The 21,646-nt window shown below is 39.6% G+C and overlaps 3 protein-coding genes across 6 annotated transcripts; 1 reads left to right on the plus strand and 2 right to left on the minus strand.

Annotated features, from left to right (window-relative positions):
* Window positions 1–352: 352 nt before the first annotated feature.
* On the plus strand, window positions 353–4,293 carry LOC109633042 (serum amyloid P-component-like). The gene is given in 3 exon segments (XM_020092630.2): window positions 353–374; window positions 533–635; window positions 721–4,293. Coding segments are annotated over 3 exon segments (627 nt in total). The 3' UTR covers window positions 1,223–4,293.
* On the minus strand, window positions 1,419–12,693 carry LOC109633444 (phosphatidylinositol 4-phosphate 5-kinase type-1 alpha-like). 3 transcript variants are annotated; one of them, XM_069537993.1, is made up of 17 exons: window positions 12,571–12,664; window positions 10,753–10,791; window positions 9,265–9,299; window positions 8,762–8,854; window positions 8,418–8,548; window positions 8,192–8,309; window positions 7,698–7,850; window positions 7,257–7,556; window positions 6,253–6,488; window positions 6,057–6,140; window positions 5,888–5,936; window positions 5,622–5,706; window positions 5,335–5,505; window positions 5,105–5,234; window positions 4,791–4,847; window positions 4,601–4,700; window positions 1,419–4,494 (listed from the first exon to the last, which is right to left on the minus strand). In XM_069537993.1, exons 1-17 carry the CDS (start codon window positions 12,614–12,616, stop codon window positions 4,492–4,494), a joined length of 1,830 nt encoding a protein of 609 aa, XP_069394094.1. In that variant the 5' UTR covers window positions 12,617–12,664; the 3' UTR covers window positions 1,419–4,491. The 3 variants fall into 3 exon arrangements, with proteins under 3 accessions (XP_069394094.1, XP_069394093.1, XP_019948859.1); XM_069537992.1 differs by having other exon boundaries at window positions 10,735–10,791; window positions 12,571–12,631; XM_020093300.2 differs by lacking the exon at window positions 10,753–10,791 and having other exon boundaries at window positions 12,571–12,693.
* Window positions 12,694–13,591: 898 nt separating this feature from the next.
* On the minus strand, window positions 13,592–20,383 carry ecm1b (extracellular matrix protein 1b). Of its 2 annotated transcripts, XM_020093421.2 has the most exons (10): window positions 19,936–20,383; window positions 18,492–18,536; window positions 18,035–18,094; window positions 17,104–17,130; window positions 16,726–17,006; window positions 15,818–16,023; window positions 14,948–15,227; window positions 14,665–14,858; window positions 14,337–14,424; window positions 13,592–14,192 (listed from the first exon to the last, which is right to left on the minus strand). In XM_020093421.2, exons 1-10 carry the CDS (start codon window positions 20,003–20,005, stop codon window positions 14,010–14,012), a joined length of 1,434 nt encoding a protein of 477 aa, XP_019948980.1. In that variant the 5' UTR covers window positions 20,006–20,383; the 3' UTR covers window positions 13,592–14,009. The 2 variants fall into 2 exon arrangements, with proteins under 2 accessions (XP_019948980.1, XP_069394095.1); XM_069537994.1 differs by lacking the exon at window positions 17,104–17,130.
* Window positions 20,384–21,646: the final 1,263 nt, after the last annotated feature.

Genomic DNA, 21,646 nt, shown 5'->3' on the forward strand with positions numbered 1-21,646 from the left:
ACAACGCCTCATTCAATAAGAGCAAAGTGCATCTGCAGCGGCAGCATTAACACTGGTAAAGAAAGTGCTAAAATGGAAACCACAGAGACTCCATATATACCATACCATACCCATGACCCTATTTAAAAGATATATATGACAGTCTGTACTATTCATATATTAAAATATACAGTAGGCACATAAAGTTAATGATGGAGTAGACCTTAGTGTTAGGGAATAGGCTAGACTCGGCAAGTTCTTTTACTTTTGATACTTCAAGTATATTTAAAAGCAAGTACTTACTTTTACTCAATTAGACAAGTTAATGTGGTATGGTTACTTTTACTTGAGTACATGTTGCACACTTGAAATGATGAAATACTTTCTTCACCAAGGTACGTCGACCTTTGTTTAATTAAAGAGCTTTCTTAGCATAAAGCAGTATTTGATTGGTGAAATATAACAGAATTCTTCAGTTTATGTTTGGTAACATGGTCGGTATTCTTGCTCACTCTCCTCAACTGAATCACTGTTCGATTTTCCACCCGTGCAGATCTGTCGGGTAAAGTGTTCGTCTTCTCCAAGGAGAGCAACAGTGATCACGTCAAACTCCTCACAGATCAAACCACGTTCAGTTCTGTGACCGTCTGTCTCAGGTGGTGTAATCACAAATCATGTGTGATGTGGATATATTTGTAGAACTGTTTCCCTCGGTTTCTTACAGCTGGTTCTTCTTTTCAGATTCCTCACAGATCTCAAAAGGAACTACGGCCTCTTCTCTTTGTCTACTCCAACACACCTCAATGACTTTGTGCTCTTTAAGATCGATTCAGAGGATGTGATCAGGATACATGCCCGGGACAGCGCAACAGACTTCCTGTCGCTGTCATTTCCTCCAAACACGTGGCCCTCCATGTGTTCCACCTAGCAGTCTGACAATGGCTTGGCTCAGCTGTGGGTGGACGGCCTGCCAACCATCAAGAGATACATCAAATCTGGACAGTCCATCACAGGAGAGCCCATCACCATCCTGGGTCAAGAACAGGACAGCTATGACGGGGGCTTTGATGCAAATCAGTCTTTTATTGGTATGATTTCAAAACTCCACATGTGGAACCACGTCCTTACTAACTACTATATGAGAGGCAGTCACTTCACCCCAGGCATGTGTTCAACTGGGGGGTCTCTGGATTATGAAATCTCAGGGCAGGTTTATGTGGAAGATGACCAACATAATATGTAACATGGTGTAAAATAGTGAATTAATCGCTAGTCAGCACATTTGTTGCAACATTCACTATCATGTGAAAAATGAGTTCTGCAGAGATTATTAAAATCTTTCTAGAAACTTAGAATGTGGTTGTATTCCTTGTATTCACAAAACTCCTGATAACAGGTAATTAGACAACACTTATGAATGAGGGGGATCAAAACCAAGATTTAGAAAATATGTTTAATCTTTTAAAATCAGACATGAAAACATCACCACCACATAACTGAAACATGGCAGGGCGGGGGGACAGGCAGCACATGTTGCATGAGAAGGCATTTCCGTGACTCCTATATGTACATATACACATTTTATACACAGTAGAAATATAGTAATTGAAGCATATAGGACAACCAGCAACGTTGGCTCGTGAGCCACGTGAAACATTCATGTAGAAAAAGCATGGGAGCTGAACGACCCAGAATCATCATGGAGAGAATATATCATATCACAATCTAAACATGAAATATAAAAAGTCAAATTGTCAAATTGTCCCCCTTCACAGGCAACACACGCTATAAAGTTTCAGACATCCTTCTGTCAGTTTACAGTATACGTACAATCGTCTACATAACACAACTTTCTCATTTCAGACTACAACCAGCAATCATATTAATAAATACACTTGTTAGAGCTGAGAGGTGGCAGATTGTGGTTCATATTGCATTACTTCAAATGTATTGTAGTGTCTATGCTGAGTGCCCTTTAAGCACCGGAGGATGACGTTTCTCTTTTGCCACTGGTTTAGTACATAACAACTGCGACACAAGTGGTCTGCATCCAGCAATTACACAGTACCACCCATTAAAAAAAAAAAAACTCAAGCAGTCACAAAATATAGTCAGATTATTTTTTTTTAAATAAGATTTTTCAGGGGAGTGTTTTTCTTTGGTGGCAGTTTGACTCTCAACCGACTAAGTACAACTTTAGACTGATCTGTTTTGAGGAAATCAGCATTTTACATAATATCAGAAGTAATCAAAAGTACATTCGCCGGACTACACAAAGGGTGGGTAAAATAATGGGTTCTAAGAGCTACCACGACTGCAGCAAATTAAACTTCTCACAGGATTTCACAGGAATGTGGAGTTAACTCTTGAAATGTTTCAGGCCAAAGTAAAAATACCAGGTTTATGTCAGACACAGATTCTTAGACATAAAATCATTGATAAACAAAGCAAGAAAAAAGAAAAACAATACACATCCAGTATAATTATAGATTCAAAACACAGGTCTACCCAGTGTTATTACCATATAAAACATATCACTTCAGGAGTGTCTTATTTCTTCTTCATGTCATCTGTACTGGATCCTGAACATTCACAGGAACTCCCTACTCTTTTCTTTGGTGCCTTGTCTGGCATATAATACAAAAGACTCAGTCCTGAATCCTCAACTGTGCATTAATGAGTCATTAACTTTCTTTGTATTTTCATAACTCACATTTCCTCCCTCTCTGCTGCACAGACCACATGTGCTTATCGGACATGAAGAGCAATTCATTAAATTAGATAATGTCTAAGATTGTGCTACGATTCAAATCTAAGAATCAGAAATATCTTCTGAGGGTAGAAAGTTTTCAGCAACATCTGGGGCTTGTTTAGTGCCCTAAACAATAAGATAGACACTTTGTGCTTAGCTTAATTATGAACTACCAAGTTAAAGTTGAATAAGACCACATACAAATAGAAAATGGTTTTACACACGATTAGTAATATTGGTCCAAGAGTGGATGTGGCCATGTGTCATTTCTGTAACCAGCAGAAATGAATGAAACATAGATCTGTTCTGTCTGATGCCAGAAGTGACCGAACACTCAACATGAATGTAACCAAAAGGGATTGTACTAGTGTTTTCATTAAAATGTGAAATTCTTTTTAAACCCTGACAACTGATGAGTTGGTCCAGACACACAAATGGCAGTTTGATGACGTCAGCTGTAGTGATAAGGCAGGTTTCTCTGAACAACTACGACACGAACCTTTGAAAATGTCAGATATACATCATGTTAGGGGAGGGACAAACAAGTAAAGGCACACATGACAGATGACAGACAGTAGATTGGATGCTACTGTTCTATTAACTTAATACCATTTGACAGCATCTACTGTTCAGCAGTGCTGTCGGCACCTCATCTTTCCGTGTTCATTTATACTTCAGCACATATGGTCACATCAGAGGGGGAGAATTTCAGGGTTGTAATAATGTGATCTGAATAAGACACGTTCTATGAAATTAGAAGAAAAAAAATGTAATGTACATTCAGCAACGGCAAGATCTGGTTGGACCTTTGCAGCACCACCGTGGCTTCCAGCAGAAAATCTTATCACAAGCCGTGAAACTATATTACCGTAGAGGTCTGGTTCAACCCATCCCTTCAGCGTTTCTAAAGTCTGACTTCAAACAAATACTGTACATCCACAAACAGCAAAAAAGAAATGCATACTTGATTGCAGAGTTGACAGCAGCAAGTGTTGATTTGAACAATGACCAATGATAGCTCAGAGTTCCCCCCCTAAACACGTGGCATGCCGAGGGGTTAGGAGTTAATAGGAACACGAGAGCATGAGCCGCAGAAATGTCAACCCATCTAGACTGTGCATGAACACAGGAAAATATTCACTCCTACAAATGCAGGCTATGCCCTTCATGTGCTCTGTAAGTGTGTGTATTCCTGCTGAAAGGCTGTCTGTGCCCACTCACATCTCTTCATGCTGTGAAAATGAGCACAAACAGACTCTTCTGGAGAATTTGCCTGCCTTCACCATCCACTTGTGACAAGGGGCTTTTTCATTATATACAGGTCATTTTATTTTTACCTTGCAGCAGACATGTTGCAAAGATGAAGGAGAACCCTGGTTTAATCAATTAATGTTGCAATTCAAGGCTATTTATAAGCTTCCAATTCAGGATCATTCTTTTTTTTTTCTGAGGTGTTATGAAAAGAGAATGGAGCTTTGGGGCAGGTGTGGAAATAGTGTACACAGTACACACTTTGTTGATGGCTGGGAAAGTCTCAGGCCTACCGCACACTACTTCTCATTGCTTTAAATACCGCTGTGATCTCCCCTCCACCTTGAAGCATCATCCAATGACCCCTGTATATACGGTACATATGGGTGAGAAAACATCACAAGTGCAACAAAGGTTCTGCTTTGGATGCTCGTTCTCTTTATCCTTACTTCCACCCACTTGGACCAGGCCAGAAACTCCTCATTCTTGGATTGCACTGTGTCGGTTTTTTACTGTGACAACAAAAGCAATACAAAGATTATGACAGGAAATGACAGACACCAAAATAAAATTATGAATAAAATTCAATCAGATTTATATATAATTGTTTATACTTACAAAACAGATGTTTGTCTCGGGGATGATGTCTGATAGTGAAACTACATCTTCATTTCCAGAGAGGTTACCAGAATTATCTGCAGCCCCATCTTCGCCAAAACTGGCACAGAGAAAATGGTTAGTGAGACAAAACCTCAAACACAATTGAGAAAAATGCTGTTCTTCCTTGTTCTATAACTGCATTCTGTACCTGTGATTATGGTCGTGGTCTGTGTTTGCGGATTTGTGCACTTCCACTCCAACAGAACTGCAAAGAAACATCAGAGCAAAGAAAATTAAAAAACACTGTGGAAATGAGATGGAAGAACAAACATAATACATTACACGTGGGAACTGTTGTGTTTCTCTACAAATGTTTTTGGTTTCGACCATAATATGTTATAAAATTGAACTGAATTGAATACATTTTATTTTAATTCATTAATTTTTGCTATGGATTTTGTGAAGCGCTTTGTAAACTTATTTAGATAAGTGCTATACAAATTAACTTATTATCATCTTTACCGCAGCGGAGGAGAGGTGGAGGCAACTCCTGTGCTGCCTAGTGATGAGGTGGAGAGGTTGGCCTCACTATCAGCAGGGTTGTCTAGCGGAGGGGTCCTCAGAACAAGATCAGATCTGCCCGACTGCACGCCTGAGAACATATTTATCATAATTTTCAACACCAGTATATCCAGTGTGAGTGCAGCTATGAAAATAATGGAGTACAATTTTCATGATGCCTCAGCTCTTACCACTGTCAGCTTCTGACTCTGTGCTTTTGTAGTGGCTGTGGTACATCATTCTGGAGTCGAGAGATACCTGCCCTGTTGCATTGGAGAGCGGGCTGGGAGCTCCCAGGGTGGGGGCCCGCCTGAGACCTCCCTGACCTCCACTACGACTCTTTTTAGATGGTGATGGTTTTACTGAAGAAGACAGAGAGCATTAAGGTGGATACACATAGACACCAACATTTTTCAATTTTAATTAATTTCTAAAATGTAAATGAATTGGGACGTAAACATCACAAATGCATACTTACGTGGAATTTTCTTAAACACTGTGTTGCACATGAACTGCTGGAAACGCTCTGCATAGAAGCCAGGCCTGTGAACTGAAACTGTGTCCTGAAGTAGTGAAAAAGCAACAGAAGCTATTAGAACCTGACAAACACTAACATATTTAAGTTGACATGCAATCATTACGATCATTACTTTCATTAGGTTTTGAACAGTCTTAAGCAAGCTTTTATATCAACACTATTTATATCCATTTCTTTCATGAAAAATTGGGTGTGTAAGCTCTTACCCCGTCATGGACCAGCGCCTTCCAGGAGTGTTCCAACCTCTTAATGAATCTTAATAAGAAGACAAAAGAAAACGAGTTGTGTAAAACAGCAAAGCAGGTGGAAGGCTTGCTCATGAATTAAGAACAAATGTTGAAGTGAGGAAGTGATTTGGCTGCTCCGAGAACTGACCGATAGGACTGGAGAATGTCGATGATGCCGATGTAGATCAGCAACCTCTCTCCTTTACTGTTACGAGCTGGAATACCACCCATGCTGGAAGAACATGGCCAGAGAATCAACTCATTTAAATCTATTGTCCAGTCCCAGTCACAAATTACAAACCAAATAAAAAAAAGCTTGTGATGAGGTCGGCTATTAAACTTACTGGTCTTCTGAATCTAAAGCTCCCTTCCCTCGAGCCTCCCCCTGGATGGACTCCATGGCTGTACAGTACAGACTTTTCTGGGCTTGCGGCCGGCGCTGGTCTGGAGTCACAGCTCCCTCCGACCCACAACTGTCCCCGGAATAGCCTCCACCGCGCTCTCGCTCTCGACTGGCCTGGTCCATGTTGTGGATGCCCACCAGCAGACTGTAATCCATGATCTTGAAACTCTGTAATAACTAAGTGAAACACATAGAGACACGACCATCGATTAGGGTAAGTACAGTACACACACTGTATTATGGGCACAATCAAACACTCACAGACACTCAGACAACATCTCAGCATCTGAACTGGAAAGGACAGAAACACCATCAAACAGCAGCATGGACACAATTCACAATTGTTGAGTGTGATAAGATACACACAATAACAAAGCGGCAATTAGCCTACTGATAAATTTACAGCAGCTGGACTCCTGTCAAGGTGTAGAAACATCTCAAAGTCGGTCGTATGTATACCGCAGTCAATGTGACATTATGGAGTTTCCTTTTTAATAATTTTGCCAAATTACTAAATTGAGTGTAGATCGATATGAAGATTTTTGCAAAAAGCTGCAACATGACAAAATACTAAAAGTGTCTGCACAACATATTAATCTTGGATCCATAGCTCAACACATTATTTTACAGTTTCAAATTTAAAAATAAAAAAATCTTCTGGGTGTGTTGTAATGCATTTTGCAATAATTCCGCCAAACCAGTTTTAGACTGGCTTTACGGTGTTTAATGCATCTTATTGGAAGAAATCGGTTTAGAAAACATTTAAACTGTGAAATAATTTATTGAACTATTTTATTAAGCTTGAACAAGATGACAACATCTGGCTTTTAGGAATTTGAGTACGCTTGTATATTGTAACTGCACACATAAGTATCATGTATTTCCATGTTGGCCAAGAGGCTTGAGTGAACAACACTTTAATCACAGTCAATCTCTGTGACTCACCAAGCAGTCCCTCTGTATAGTCTTGCACAGAGCATTGAAATTGTCCGATTCCAGCAGCAGACCGTCAGGCAAGTCCTGGATAAAGTCCAAATCTTTGAAAGCGGGAACAGCCTTTTCTCTCTCCTTAGGAGAGGCTCGTCTCTTGTAGGTGGAGCCCTTCATGTCGTATTTGAGGTGCATAGGAATTATCCGGGGGAGAAGATTGTTCATCACTACCATGCGGATGTTCTTGCCCCCACGCTGAACGCAGTATAGTCCATAGAACTTGGGCAGCAGGGTGCGCTTGTTTTGGTTTATATTCTAGAAGGGAGCAGGAAAATGGACAAAGAGATTTGAGATTTGACACACTTGAACTAGGAAGAAACTTTTGCTCCTACTCAAGCCTCCTACTCTCATTGCAATAACAATCACTCATACTGAAAGCATTCAAGCCAGGCTCACCATGAAGTATCCAGGCAGGAGTTTCTGGAGGAACTCAGCCTCTTTGTGTTGAACGGTCTTGATGATGAACTCGTCATCACTAGAGACATAGAAGATTGACCCACTGGCTCCGGGGTTAGACAGCTCGATCAGTGGCTCGTTACACAGAGAATACTTCAAGAGGAAGAGGAGTCACCATTAGTATCCATTCAAAACACATCCAGAACTCTAATTTAACTATATGAGTGACTCTTAAACCCCCAGGTGGCTGTCAAGAGGTTGACAGAGGATTCACAGGAGAGGTGCTAAAAAAGATGTAAAATAAAGGCCTGTTTGGGAATGAGTGCATATAATAGTTGCATAATGATGGTGCCTCTTGGCCACTGATTTCTGAATGCACAGTAACTTTATTAGAGTAGTTTGACTAAATATATCAGCTGCCATTTCAATTTGGAGTGACAAAGCCAAAGTACTTTTCATAAACTTGGATGTGTGTGTTTGGTGTAAGTACTGACCAGATAGTCATCTGGCCGAATGCCAAACAGTTCTCTGAAGTAACGAAAGGCAATAGGAGCGTAGGTCTTAAAGCGAAAGTCATTGTAGTGATGAGCGGGTGTCAGGTTACTGCCTTCACTGAAAAATATGAGAGACAGAGAAAAAAGACAGGGGGGCCATCACCTTAAATGAAACAACAATATTTGAAGAAAAATCACTGTTTATTCAGGGACTTCTGCTACCAACCTGGGGAAAAAGATGCTTTCGACCACCACAAAGTCCTGCATGAGAACATCTCTCTCTGCCTTTTGACTTAAACTGCCAACTGTGTGAGCAATACCCAGTTGGATTGCGCCTTTCAGGGCAGATGACGTGGTCTAGAAAGGTTGGAGAGGAACAGAGAGAGTAAGCACTGCACCATTTTGCACCCGCGATTTTTGGATGTCTAGTTCTAGGAATTTCCAAACTAATTTTAGAACGTACACACCAAACTTATGGGCATGCACACTGGTTCCTTTCCCCTTTTCACCTCTGTTGCTGTGCTGAGGTTGTCAACAAACCGGTGTCACTGACCCCCATCTTGTTCTCACCTTTTTATAGGTGGTCTCTCCTGTGGTGGTCTCGACGCCCCGGTGTCCAATGGTCTTCTTCATACTCTGAGTTGTGCTAGAAGAGCCAGGCATCTGAGGAGGGGGAAACATTTATACATGTATGTATGTATGTTTGTGTGTGTGTGTGTGTGTGTGCGAGTGTGTGTGTGTATGTTGGGCTCAACATTGTAATGACTGTCAGCCCAACCCTAGTTACAGTAACAACATTGGGGAATTATTCATTGTTGACTCATGTTGCTACTGACAGTATACAAGTTCCACAAGAAAAAAACTGCTAAGCACATGTTTTTTTCAGTTATGTATTCACCTGTTATCACTACGGTAGTAAAGGTGCCTCTTATTTGCAGGAAACATTTTATGTTTTCAGTGCCTGACATCTCAGACTGATGACAGCATGAACGCTTGCGCTCACATTTACTTGGGGCTATACATATAGCAGAAGTGTTTTGTCAATTCAGTTAGGCAGTTTTTTATGTTCTTACCTCTGATGGGGACATTTTTCGGATGCTGCTTGTCCCTAAAACAGAAAAACAAGTTAATGACTGTTGAGAACCTACAAGTAAAAATATAAAAGACTATGAAATCGATAGTTCCCGTGTTCAGACTCCACTTCACAAGACCCATATCAGCCTGTGGAGGCTGAGCAAACATGATGCTTGAAATCATGTTAAATGCTTTGACTTCGCAGCTTTTAACATGGAAGAATTTGTTAATGACTCTTTGAGAAACGTTCTGCTGGTTAATTAGTCTGGCTATTTCCAGCACTGGCTGATGACTATAAAGTCAGCGATGAGCCCAGATCTAAATGTGTCCACAGTTACTAACTGCTGCCGCTGATACCTCCAGCTCTCAGTGAACTGGAACTACTTGTCCCATGAGCTGGCTGCTCCAGATTCATCTGATCCCAAAGGATGTGAGTCGACAATCACATCCTTTCCCGGTTATTTTTTTATGATGATTTCTAGTTTATTTAATGTCACAGCCTACTTTGTGTGTCATAGTCACTTCGCTTTTATCAACCTATTAAATCTAAAATGCTAACATTCAGGTAGACACAGGAGACTGACCGATGTGTCAATTAGCCAATTATGAGCCGTTTACAGAGATATTATGCTTATGTTTGCACATATATGACAAGATGAAAACATTCATTTTAAAGACAATAAAGATAAGTACATTTATGTTTCCATTTAACAGCTTTTTTTATCCAACTGCAAGATATTTGATTGTATTTGTTTTTCTTCTTATTTATAGTTATTTATGATAAAAATGTATGTTAAATATGTACAATATCAAGCTTCAATTATATTTCTTTGTCATTAAGGTTTGATAACAGAATCTTAAGAATTATTGCCATATATCAGCCAATATTTATATGTATTGGAAATTATTTAAATCTCTGATATCAGAGTTGAAAGTTTGTGCTGTCACCATGTGTGGAAAATTTACTGGCTTGAAAACCTAAGATAAGTTAAAGTGAAAAACATCTCCCAGATACATGGTCTTTGCACCTGAAGGAGCACAACAAAAACAGCTGAGATAAAAGAAATAGTCAAGACTACTTCCTCGCCCACTGTGCAAGCACCTCCAGCTTGTAACCAATGGCAACATCCACTTGAATGCTGCAGTGCCACAGGTCAACACACATACAAAAAGATGCTGTTAGGAAGATTATACACCTGTAGTACCAATACTGTGTGTGAAATCTTCGTCCAGCAGGTCCAATTCACTCGATGAGCAATAAGTGGACACCTCAACCGAAGAAAGGTGGGAGTGTTAATATCACTGAATACGATGCATCTGTTCTGAGTAAGCAGGGACACACTGCAACCCTGCGGGAAACAGGGAGCAGCATTCTGCCCACATTCCCTCCCATTACGTAAAAAATGACACACTATAGCATCACAACTCATGCAGTTTCTGCAGTTTCACACACACAAAGAAACACTCACGCAGACCCATGCGAGTACCTCGCTGTAATGCTCTTCTCCAGAACTGCGTCCTAATATCTGTGGAGCAGGACAGAGTCAGCCTAAATGGCTTAACCTAGTAAAGAAGCAACACTGGACACATCATGACTGTATATAAGTGGGAGAAAACATACTATACCTAGTGCTGAAATGAGAAGTCAATAATGCAATTATGAAAAAACTATTATGAACTATTATATCAAACTATTATATCAATACATTATGACTTTGGGTTTAGGATACATAGTAATTTGAAGACAACGTTTGGACTTTACAAAATAATTGGCAGGATAATCATTAGTTAAAATAATCTCCCATTGTGGTTGTATATTCATTACATTGCAATTTCAAAGCTGAACCAGACACTTACACATGGTGCAGCAGATTTGAGGTAGGAATTAGATTAACCTAATTACTTAACAATCACTTTAGCTTGTCGGTGGCAGACCCAAAGACAGGACACAAACCATCTGTTCGTCCATGTATACAAAATAACTCCCTGCCAGTCTTGTTCACATGTCCCCTGCAGCCTGTTAAAAAAATATGGGACATGCACATTCTCTTGAAATCATTGATGAAGACTTTCATAAATATACTGGTTCTCAGTCTGATTAGGAAACAAGGCCAATCAGTTACGAATAAAGGAAACCATGTTATGTTACTGTCACAAGTGTGAGTGTTTTGACAGAAAGCTGTATCTTGTATTTGTACAGTGTCAGGCTCTCAGCCAGGTGGGAGCCACGGGGGAGCTCTGAAGCCACTATTTTTATTCACTGATTCAGATTGGGTGGCTACCAGGGGGTGAAGAGAGACTCCTATATACACAGAGAAGCAAACAACTGACGCACAACTAAATGGATGACAAGGATGAAACTCTATCGTCAAGGTCCTGCCCTTAGAAAATAAAATACCCCTGTAACCACATGAGCATCACAACGTCTGTAACTGTGTGGGCACTGAAAAACAGAGATGAGTGCAGCTCATGAGCAATTCACCATGAATGGAAGTGACATTCGAGATCCCAGACAAACCCTTCATCATCTCAACATGGACAACAGGACCACAGAAGCCTGTCCCTTAACTAGAGAAGCATGATCAGCCTGTGTCATCGCTTAAAAAAAATGTAGGAGGCCAACAGGATCGATGTGTGTTTTGGAAACTACATCACATCCACTGTGAAACTGGAGAGTTAAATACCAAATGGAAATATGTAGTTAGCTTTTGATTTTTTTACCACAAACCAAGACAGACAGGCGGAGGAAGAGCAGGGGTGTCGCGGCCGAGGAAGACGAGGGAATAATGGGGTGGACACCGTTAACTTCTCCCAGACGACCATTCAAAACAGCAACAGAACACGTCCCGTTCATTTACTCAACAATAGATTCACGTGAATGTAGTAATATGAATGCAACATCATGCTTTAGTCTCCTGCTAACTCACCATCACAGAATAAAACTCCGTTATCCAAATAACCGGCTTGACAACAAAACACCGCTTGATCAACGCGGTCCGGGGAAATATTCCGTTGCATGTTATTGGCAATGATAAAGACATGTTACTTAGTAAAGCGTTGTGTGGTTAACAACAATGAAGGTGGATTCACCAGGCAGCTAAACAAGCTAGACCCCTGCTCTGTTCATTTGTTAGGTTGAAAGCCTCGATGCTAGCTAGCTGGCTAACGGGCTAACCAGGGACGCGACGCAGCCAACGTCACCGCATCACACCATTTTTTTGTTTTAATCGCCACAAAATGTTTAACCGATGTGTTGGGATGTAGGTGTGAGGACCGCAGAGGAAGGAGATGGAGTCGGTGGGTACCTGTCGGGGCTGTGTCCGCTGGGTCCGCCGTCTCAGCAGTCGCCATTATGGCAGTAAGAGTAAGCTGAAATCGTGGCAGCGGTAGCTCGGAGAGGCACTTCCGGTGTCAACAGAAAATTTTACTGATGTGAATGCATGATAATTATAACAATATCGCCTGATTAGATTTGTATCTACAGGCAATATCGTCTACTCCTATTGACAGTAATTCTTTCCCAGTAACAAAACAAGTAGCTTCATTAAACAGTGGGCCCTGAAATTAGTACTACAGATGAATACAGATGGTGTGCTTAAAGGTCCAGTGTGTACGATTTAGGTGAAAGGAAACTATTGGCAGATATTTAATGTAGAATAATCCTCATGATGTTTTCACTAGTTCATTTCATCTAAATTGTATGAATTGTAGTTTTCTTAAGCCCAGAAAAGGTCCTTTATATTGAAATACTTTATATTTACATCGAGGGGGCCCTCTCTATGGAGGCCGCCATGTTTTTTACATTAGTCCAGACTGCACAAACTGAACACCTTTTGAGTTTTTATGACAATTAAAGGCTACCACAGGTTCTCTGTCATGTGTAGAAGGGGAGGGTTAGATGAGGGGTATTCAGCTGCAACATGCAATTTCAACACTAGATATCACTAAATTCTACACACTGTACCTTTAAGTAAATTAATAATTAATATTGTAGGTTTTTTAAGGTATAAACAGGTGATTTGTAGGTGGATGATGAGAGATGCCATTCCGTTTTAACCAAAAATTCATCCCTTTGATAGGTGGTCAATTCTGACTGCTCCCCCCCCATATAATGCTTTGATGATGAATAACCATAAAGTGTTTGATCTCGTGGAAATTTCACATCATATCCAACAAACCTTCATGGTAATTTGCCCATTAAATATTCGGAGCTCTGTAAACTGTAGAAATATATGTATCAAAAAACAAACTTTCCGTGACACTGTTTTTACTCATTTGTTACTCAAAATTACACCTGCTTGAGAAGAAAATGTTGGCCCACAAATATATATTTTAAAAATGTTTTATTAGGACTGTTGTAGATAGGATACTAACCACGACAACAAAAAGGAGAGAACTGATCTTGCAGCTCCAAAGAATCAAGAAAATGCAATGTTGTAAAAAGAAACAAATATAAACAGTGGTAAAGGGAACACATGTGTAACAACATCCATTTTATGAGCTATGCATTTATTAATAAATCTGTTTATACACAAACAATGAGATGTGATCACAGACAAAAGCAGATGAAGCTATAATTTGGTCCACATTGTGTGTATTCTTTCAATCTCACAGAAGTGACTAAGTATAATTTGTTCTGCAACAGTTTTCCTGTTTAGGGACTGAATGATACCTCTGCTTTGAGCTTTACCTTTCCCCTAATGGCCAGGTGCCAGTATGCGCAGCAGCAAAGGGTCAAAAGAATTTAGGAGATTGGGCACCTTTTCTTCTTCTTCTGACGTAAGACCTTGGTTGCTTTGGTGATGGCGTCCATGAGAATTTTGGATATACAGTCGGGAGTCTCTTGTGAAGATTTGCGGCAGCAGCGGCGGGCAGCTGGAGAAGAGGCCTTGCCCAATAAACACAAGGATGCTGACACTTCCTCAAGCTAATTTCATGAAGAGAATAAGTCCAAGAAATATTAGAAATCACATCAGAGGATTTGGATTTTGAGTTTTTAGCTACTAAAATTCAGTTTGAAATATTGCATTTAAAATGTTTCCAGCACACTCGCTACTTTCTTGTATCTCACCTTTTGCAAAGAACAAATGGTCTTCTCTTGTTCAGACAGGGGGCAGCATTGCTCAACAAAGCTTTTGAGAGGAAAACCAACAGGGAACCTGAAAAAAAATCAATAACGTTTCCGACTTTTCTTTGGTCACGGATTGTGCAGATGGGTCTCGATCCACAACAACATTAATAACAAAGAACACATTAAAGGAAAGGAGGTGTCAGCACATTTCAAAACAGTAGAGATTTCAACACATCAAGCAGCTTGTGATCCACTTGTTTTCAAATAGAAGAAATGAAACTGTAAGCAAGAAAAGAATGAAGGAGACAAGAAGAAAACACCATCTTACTTCTTCTTGATGATCTTCTCAGTGTCGCAGATTCTGTTGAGTGAGAGCTCCTCAGAAGTCATATTATAATGAGGGTCAGGAGAAATGTTTTGGAAGCAGTTCAGTCGATCATTTGCGTCTTCACCTGAACAACAATGGAAATCCACCTTTCCACCTTTCTTAACCGAGCAAAACTTGTTAAGCTCCTCACTCCACTGAAATACAAAAGCAAAACAAAAGTACATGAGACGGTACCAAACTGTATCTGTAAGAATAATATCTGTTTGTAAGTTTCATGCTTTACCTTCTGTTCAGCACAGTTGAGGAAGTCCTGCTTCTTTTTGCAGCAATGTTTGAATCCCTTCTCCATTCGATTGATGGTCTTTGCCTGACGAGACAGCAACTCGTAGCCTGTACCTGGCAGGCACTTTACACTGTAGCGGGGACGAAGGGCCTGGTCGCGACACAGTGACTCAATAGAATCTGCAGTGGGTCGTCCAGGAGGAAAGTTGATGTCCACTTTCTGTGATGTAGATGGTGTCATCTTCTTCTTTCCTCTGACACTGTGTGGAGTAATCATTGTCCTGTAAAGTAAGAGGCTTTTTGATAAATTAGAAAACACTGGTGACCCTCAAATCCCATCACTAACAATGTGTTAAGGTGTGTTCAGTAGACTGAATATAAAGATGGATGCCATGACAGCTCCCCAAGCCAAAGCATCTGGATCTCCACCTGGTGACTGGAAGCAGGATAGTTCATAAATCCAGCCTCGTCCATGTTAGAAGGTAGGACATGGACCAATTTTTTATATAAATATATATATAGTATATGTCATATACATTTCTCTCAAAGATGTTTTTTGTCCTTTTAGACAGTTTGTCATATCACACTGGTGTTTGTTCAAGTGTTCATTTTTCTGGTAAGTTTGGTTTTAATAAGTAATTTACAGACAAGACATTGGTAACAGATCATTTTTACTGTCTATCTAAACTGTACATGGAGACAATAAGCAGTGTGATACAGTGTGGCTGCTCTAAGCTGATAACATGGGCACGGAAATGAAAAACAAGACATGCCACAGGCCAAACGCCATCCAGTGTGGCCTGAGCGTTTGTGATGCTACTGGAATAAGACTGTCAACACCTGTGCAGGTTCTATTCATTTCCCTACATACCTCGGGCAAGTTTTGGGGTCAAAAGTGAAGTTGGCAGTAGAGGGCAGCAGTTGCACTGGGATCTCCTCTGTTGGTTCGTAGTTTGGGTTTGGAGAGTCATTGTTGAAGCAATTGAACAACTCTCTGCCTCTTTGTCTGCAGCATTGATACAAACGATCCTTCACCGATGAGTCTTCCTTACAGAAGGATTTGACTGAAAGCTCCCACTGCAGGGCAGAATACAGACATTCAGGGTGTGTGTAATAATCCTTCAATGCTTATATAAAGTCTATGTGCTCGAGGCTGCGTGCTGAGTGAGTGATTGAATTGACCGAAAATTTAAAAAAGAAAAAGGAAGGAATTAAGATCAAGGTAATACTTCATTCACTGAAACATTTGGGACAGGTTTGTTACTCTCCCTCAGACAGCTTCACTTGTACTCATGCCAGAGCATATCTGTTATGTCTGTCTGGGCCTTATATAATGGGCTTATTGACTGGAAGTGCCCAAGGCCTTCAACTTTGTTTTAAGTACCAACATCTCTGCAATGTGAAGAATGTTTCATGCCTTTTTTTTATTTTTTTATCTGGGGCAATAGGAAAACATGAAGAGAAAAGACACTGGGTTTGGTTTGCAGGACTAAAGTCGATCCCAATGGGCCTCAGGTTCAGAAACTCAGTTAATGGGAATATAAAGTGAGGCAATAATATGATGCCAATAAAAGTCTTGTCCTACATGTGGAATTAAGTTAATAAAATGTATTATATCTTGGTTTTTAATATAATATCATATTGGTGTTGAATCAAATGTTATATGAAAGTGGAATAAGCCAAGAGAAGCAGAATTAGAGCAAGATGATACAGGACATACTGTTTATATTTAGATTATTAAAATGATGATCAGATGTAAGAGCTTTGGTGAAAACTTACTGCCTGTGTGGCGCAACACAGAGTCACTTCCCTCGCCCATGTCTGGTTCCCTGCGCAGCATGTGCTAAACCAGGACTCTGCCTTGTTGACCGCTTTGGCCCTTCTCCTCTGCTGACCATAACCAGAGGCAGGAAAGTAAGAGACTGGGTAGCGAGGACGATGGTTTCCGTGGAGACAGATGGCTTGGAGATTCTCAAGGGTCGGGCGGCTGAGGGGAAACTGAACAGGGTAGTTCAGAATAGGCAGGCCACCAAAGGAACGGGGCTGAACATTTGGTTGATCTTAAAGGGAAGGACATGAAGCGTGATGTCAAAGTGATGCTTTTACAGTTGTGGTTGGAACAAAGTAAATTCAAACGAGAAGAAAAGAACTACATACGTCCTCTTGGTCCTGGTCTGGAACCCCCTGACAGAACAAAGGTAGTTGTTTGTTTATTAGTTCTTTAGAGGTGGTTTCTTTGTACAACTGACTCATTTGGACAATGTTTCGGTGTTTTTAATCAGAAGAGGGAGATTTAAATAAGAGAAGATGATCAATAGTAAGGTACAGTAGGTAACAGCTAACCTCGCTCACTCAGGGTGTCAAACATTTCTGGTGGAAACTCCATTATCTGCTCAATGGGAAACTGTTATAGTATCAATAATAATGTCACAATATTATGAGAAATAAGTCTTAAATGGATACAAAGTCATAATATTATGAATTTTGAATATTATGAAGTGGTAATTTAATGAATATCACCAGGATAATGTCATAACTTAAGAAAACGTCAAGAAAAATAAGAAATCAGAAGCAAGGAGAACCCATGCTAGCCAAAGTTCCACTCCCTCCCCCATCTCCATTCAGAATCTTGGTTATTAATCTAATATTTTCCTTTAAAATGTATTTAACCATTGTGAGCACACAAATTGCAGTTTTGTCTGTTTCTTTCTTCAGAAGAGACTTAGTCTCTTGCTCAATCTTTTCCATGTTCCGACACTTATGATAATGTTGTGCTAATGAGCCAAAAGAGTATTTTGTTATTTGTGAAACCTATACTAAAGAATAACTTAACAAGATGCTCCACATTCCTCATGTTAATGACAGGCGGCAGACTGATCACATGATATTCTCATCCCCTGGCACGTTGCCTACAGTCATTACTTTTATCCTTATCTCTGAAATTTTCCCCTTTAAATGAATGATTTATTACTGGAATACAGGCAAGCTATAGGCAGAAAAATCTGAGCAGCCAAAGTGGGAAATGTTTGAATGCTGTGTACTTATGTCAAAACAAGGTCATAACAGAAAACACAAAGAGAAACAGAACCTTTGGGATCGAAGAATTCTGCCCAATCCACCTCTTTCTGCAGAAGGGCTTCTTCCATTCCTGAAAGACACATATTGATTGAACAAGTCTTTCCAAATTGGATAAGTTAATGTCTTAATGGGTTAGCTAAGGAACCAGACAGGCAGAAAGACATTTGTTTACATTATATTTGTATGTAGTCATGATCTAAGGTAGCCCATAATCACTAAACTACTCCGGTGATTTCATATTTCACCTCCATAACGTTTTGATTCATCAGAATGTGATCATCATACAATTGATTCAAAAGGATGAGTAGTGCTACTCGTGACAAGTAAACTGAACTTCATGTTCTAAAATCCCCGACATGTCCCCACAAGTCCCAAAATAGCCTCTTGAAGTATTGAGAGCTGAACAAACTGCCCCTCTGAACTGTTCACTGCAGCAAAAGACTATGCACTCGTTCGTGAATACACACCTTTTTGGTCAAGGTCAAAAGTGACTTCACGCTGCTCAACGAAGCCTATAATTTGGAAAGAAAAAGAGAAGGAAAGAGAGAGGGAAAGAGAGAAGGAAATCCAAACAAGGTTATGCAACCCTCCACTTTTTTTTGGGAGAATTATATACAAATTATTGCTCTGCAAAATAGTCTGCAAGCACTTGTATTTTTAATAATTAAATTATATATAAAAGAAAGTACTTATTTTTACTGAAGGAGATGAGATAAAATGATCATTTAACTTTTCCTGAGTACATTTTGTCTTCCTATTTGTACTTTTACTTAAGTAAAATGTATTATATATATATATATATATATATATATATATATATATATATATTACATATAAGATTAAAGAATATGGGGCATTTTGAAGAATAATTCATATTGATCTACTCACTATGGAGGCAGTGAGGCTCCTGTAATCTATCAAAATCATCATATTATATTACCTTATATGCTAAATCTTAATATGCAAAGCAGTTGTAGCTGGTAGAGGAGGTATTGAAAGGTTTAACTTGAGCAAAAGTACAAATAAAGAGACAAAGTGTACGCAAGTAAAAGTACCATTTTAACTTACTTGAGTAAAAGTAAGTAAGTACTTGCTTTCGAATATACTAATGCAAAGGTCTGGTACATCATTGTGACTGAGTGTTGGTGGTGTCTAATGTTACCTGCCTAGAAAGTACAGATGTTTGCTGATGTGTGTAGTGGACAAGGTGGAACAGATTAACAAACTATTTGGTTTTGTTAAGACCCCCCCAAAAAGAAGATGCGTTTTTTAATAATAAATTTGATATTGTTTTTGGCCAAAAATTGAATCCATAAATGCAAATATAGCAATAAAGACCCTGTTTTTTGTTTTTGTTGAACACTATGTAAACCTAATTTCCAAATCATCTAAAAAAGAAGTTTTATAAAATCTTTAAATTATATATTTTTATGATTTATATGTATATTGTAAAACACCCCTGGTTCGTATGTCCCTGTATGTTATTGTATACAACCACATGTACACGTGTTTCTTGTTCTGTTCCTCTTTCAAAATAAAATAAAAAGTGTAGTGGACTAAAGTAACTGAAATGAAATCTACTTAAGTGAAGTACAGATACATGGAAAATGTACTTAAGTGCTTGGTTACATGCCACCACTGGAAGAAAGTGTAATAAAGTTGAAGTAGTATTCAAATAAAAGAGATGGAGAATATACTGCTATGTGTGTACTTCGATACTTTGCACCTAAACAGACATTGGTTTTAAAAGTATTTTCAAGTCTATCAAGTCGACGGTTAATGTCAGTGCGCACTTGGAGCAGATAAGACGAACAAACATGGAGCTGAAGCCTGACGCAAACACAACAAACCCAGCGGGACGACAACAACAACCACAACAACAACAACAGTCAGAGGAGTGACGGTACCGACCTGTGGATGCTGAGCTCAGTAAAACCCAGAGCAGCACGGTGGGACAGACTAAAGGCCAAGACGAGCCCATTGCGATCTTGTCGGTGTGTGTTGCTGTGTCGGTGCTGCAACGGTCTGTCTGCGGATCTGTCTATCGGGCTGACTGACTCTCAGAGGCCGCCCAGTAAACACCCCTCAGCGGGGCAGCGCGCACAGACGGGCCCGGTAATTGGTCCAACAGAAGCTCCCGTGCTGTCCGTCAGTGAGAGAGACCCCGCAAACAGACTCTATGGTGGAAGTGGGGCTTCAGGGAGGAGGGAGAGGGAGGAGGGAGGGAAGTTTTTCACCATGACTCACTGCTGATCCCTGCAAAGTCCATGAGTCTTCTGAGACACGCATGTTGCAACACGAGTCTCGTTCCAGTCCAGATTAACTCAACGTCCCGCCATTATCCGTACATTTCCACCTGTCGGCTGAGCTGAGCCAATCAGCGCTTCTCACTCAAACACGTGATCAAGTCGGAAGTTTCTTCTTCTTCGTCTTCTTCATTTTGATTCCAAACACCTCGAAAACTACACTTTGCATCGTATTGTATTTCGTCAAAATGTTGAGAATAATGTTAAACTTGATCAGAGATGATTTTGAAATTTCTTAAAAAGTTAAATTATTTTAGTGGCTAATCTTTTTAAAATTATATTTTGAGAATAAAAAGTGTTTTTATCATTGCATATCAAGAATAAAGTTAAACTGTTGAGGATTAAAGGTTCAGTGTGTAGAATTTAGTGGTGAATTTGCATGTTGCAGCTGAACACCCCTCACCTTACCCTCCCCTTCCTAACATAAAAAATACCCATGATAGCCTTCAATTTTCATGAGAACTCAAAAGCTGTTTAGTTTGTCCAGTTTGGATGACTAAAAAAACATGGTCGACGTCCCTAGAGAGGACCCCCCTCTGTGTAAATATAAAGTTTAAATATAAATTGCCCATTCTATGGTAAAGAAAACAACAATTCATACAATTTAGGTCAAACACACTAGTGAAAACATCATTAGGATTATTTTATATTAAATTTCTGCCAATAGATCCCTTTCCCCCAGATCTTACACAATTAACCTTTGAGTCAAACAAACTCAGAGCAGAATTTTTGGGGAAAAATTTGCCATCGAGGATATATTCAAAATGCAAAAAAAATCAGATATTATGTCATTTTTATTTTTGAAGATGTTGCAAGTAGAATTGTCAAGAATAAAGACTAAATTAGAGTAAAATAGCGTTCAACCCTTTACGATGAATCCAATGTTTATTTGGCCTTAATTTTTTACTGTCTAGACAAATATTGACACAAAGATTGCTGTTTTCTGTGCCACAGAGTGGAGGCCTTTATATTGTCTTTATGTGAGGTTGGTGGACTAGAGGCAGATAGATTTAAAAATTGTAATTAAATATACTTAAAATCCAAGAGCAGAGCCAGAGATGTCATGTCTAGAGAACAGATATAGAAAAGATAGGTTCCTATATTTTCCAAAATGCAATAAAATTACCATATATCTTACCTGCTTGATAAATTTCTGTTTCTGTCTTTGTCTCATAACAGACTCTCTGCTGAAAGTAGTGTTGTCTCCAACACAGAGCTGGGTTTTTTTTTGTCAGACTTTAGAACAGCATTGAATAGTTCCCTAGGGATAAATCAACTCATGTCAAGTGGCTTGCTAATTTAAATGATTGAGAACA

This window comes from Paralichthys olivaceus, chromosome 13 (genome assembly GCF_024713975.1).
Source record: "Paralichthys olivaceus isolate ysfri-2021 chromosome 13, ASM2471397v2, whole genome shotgun sequence".
NCBI classification, from domain to species: Eukaryota; Metazoa; Chordata; class Actinopteri; order Pleuronectiformes; family Paralichthyidae; genus Paralichthys; species Paralichthys olivaceus.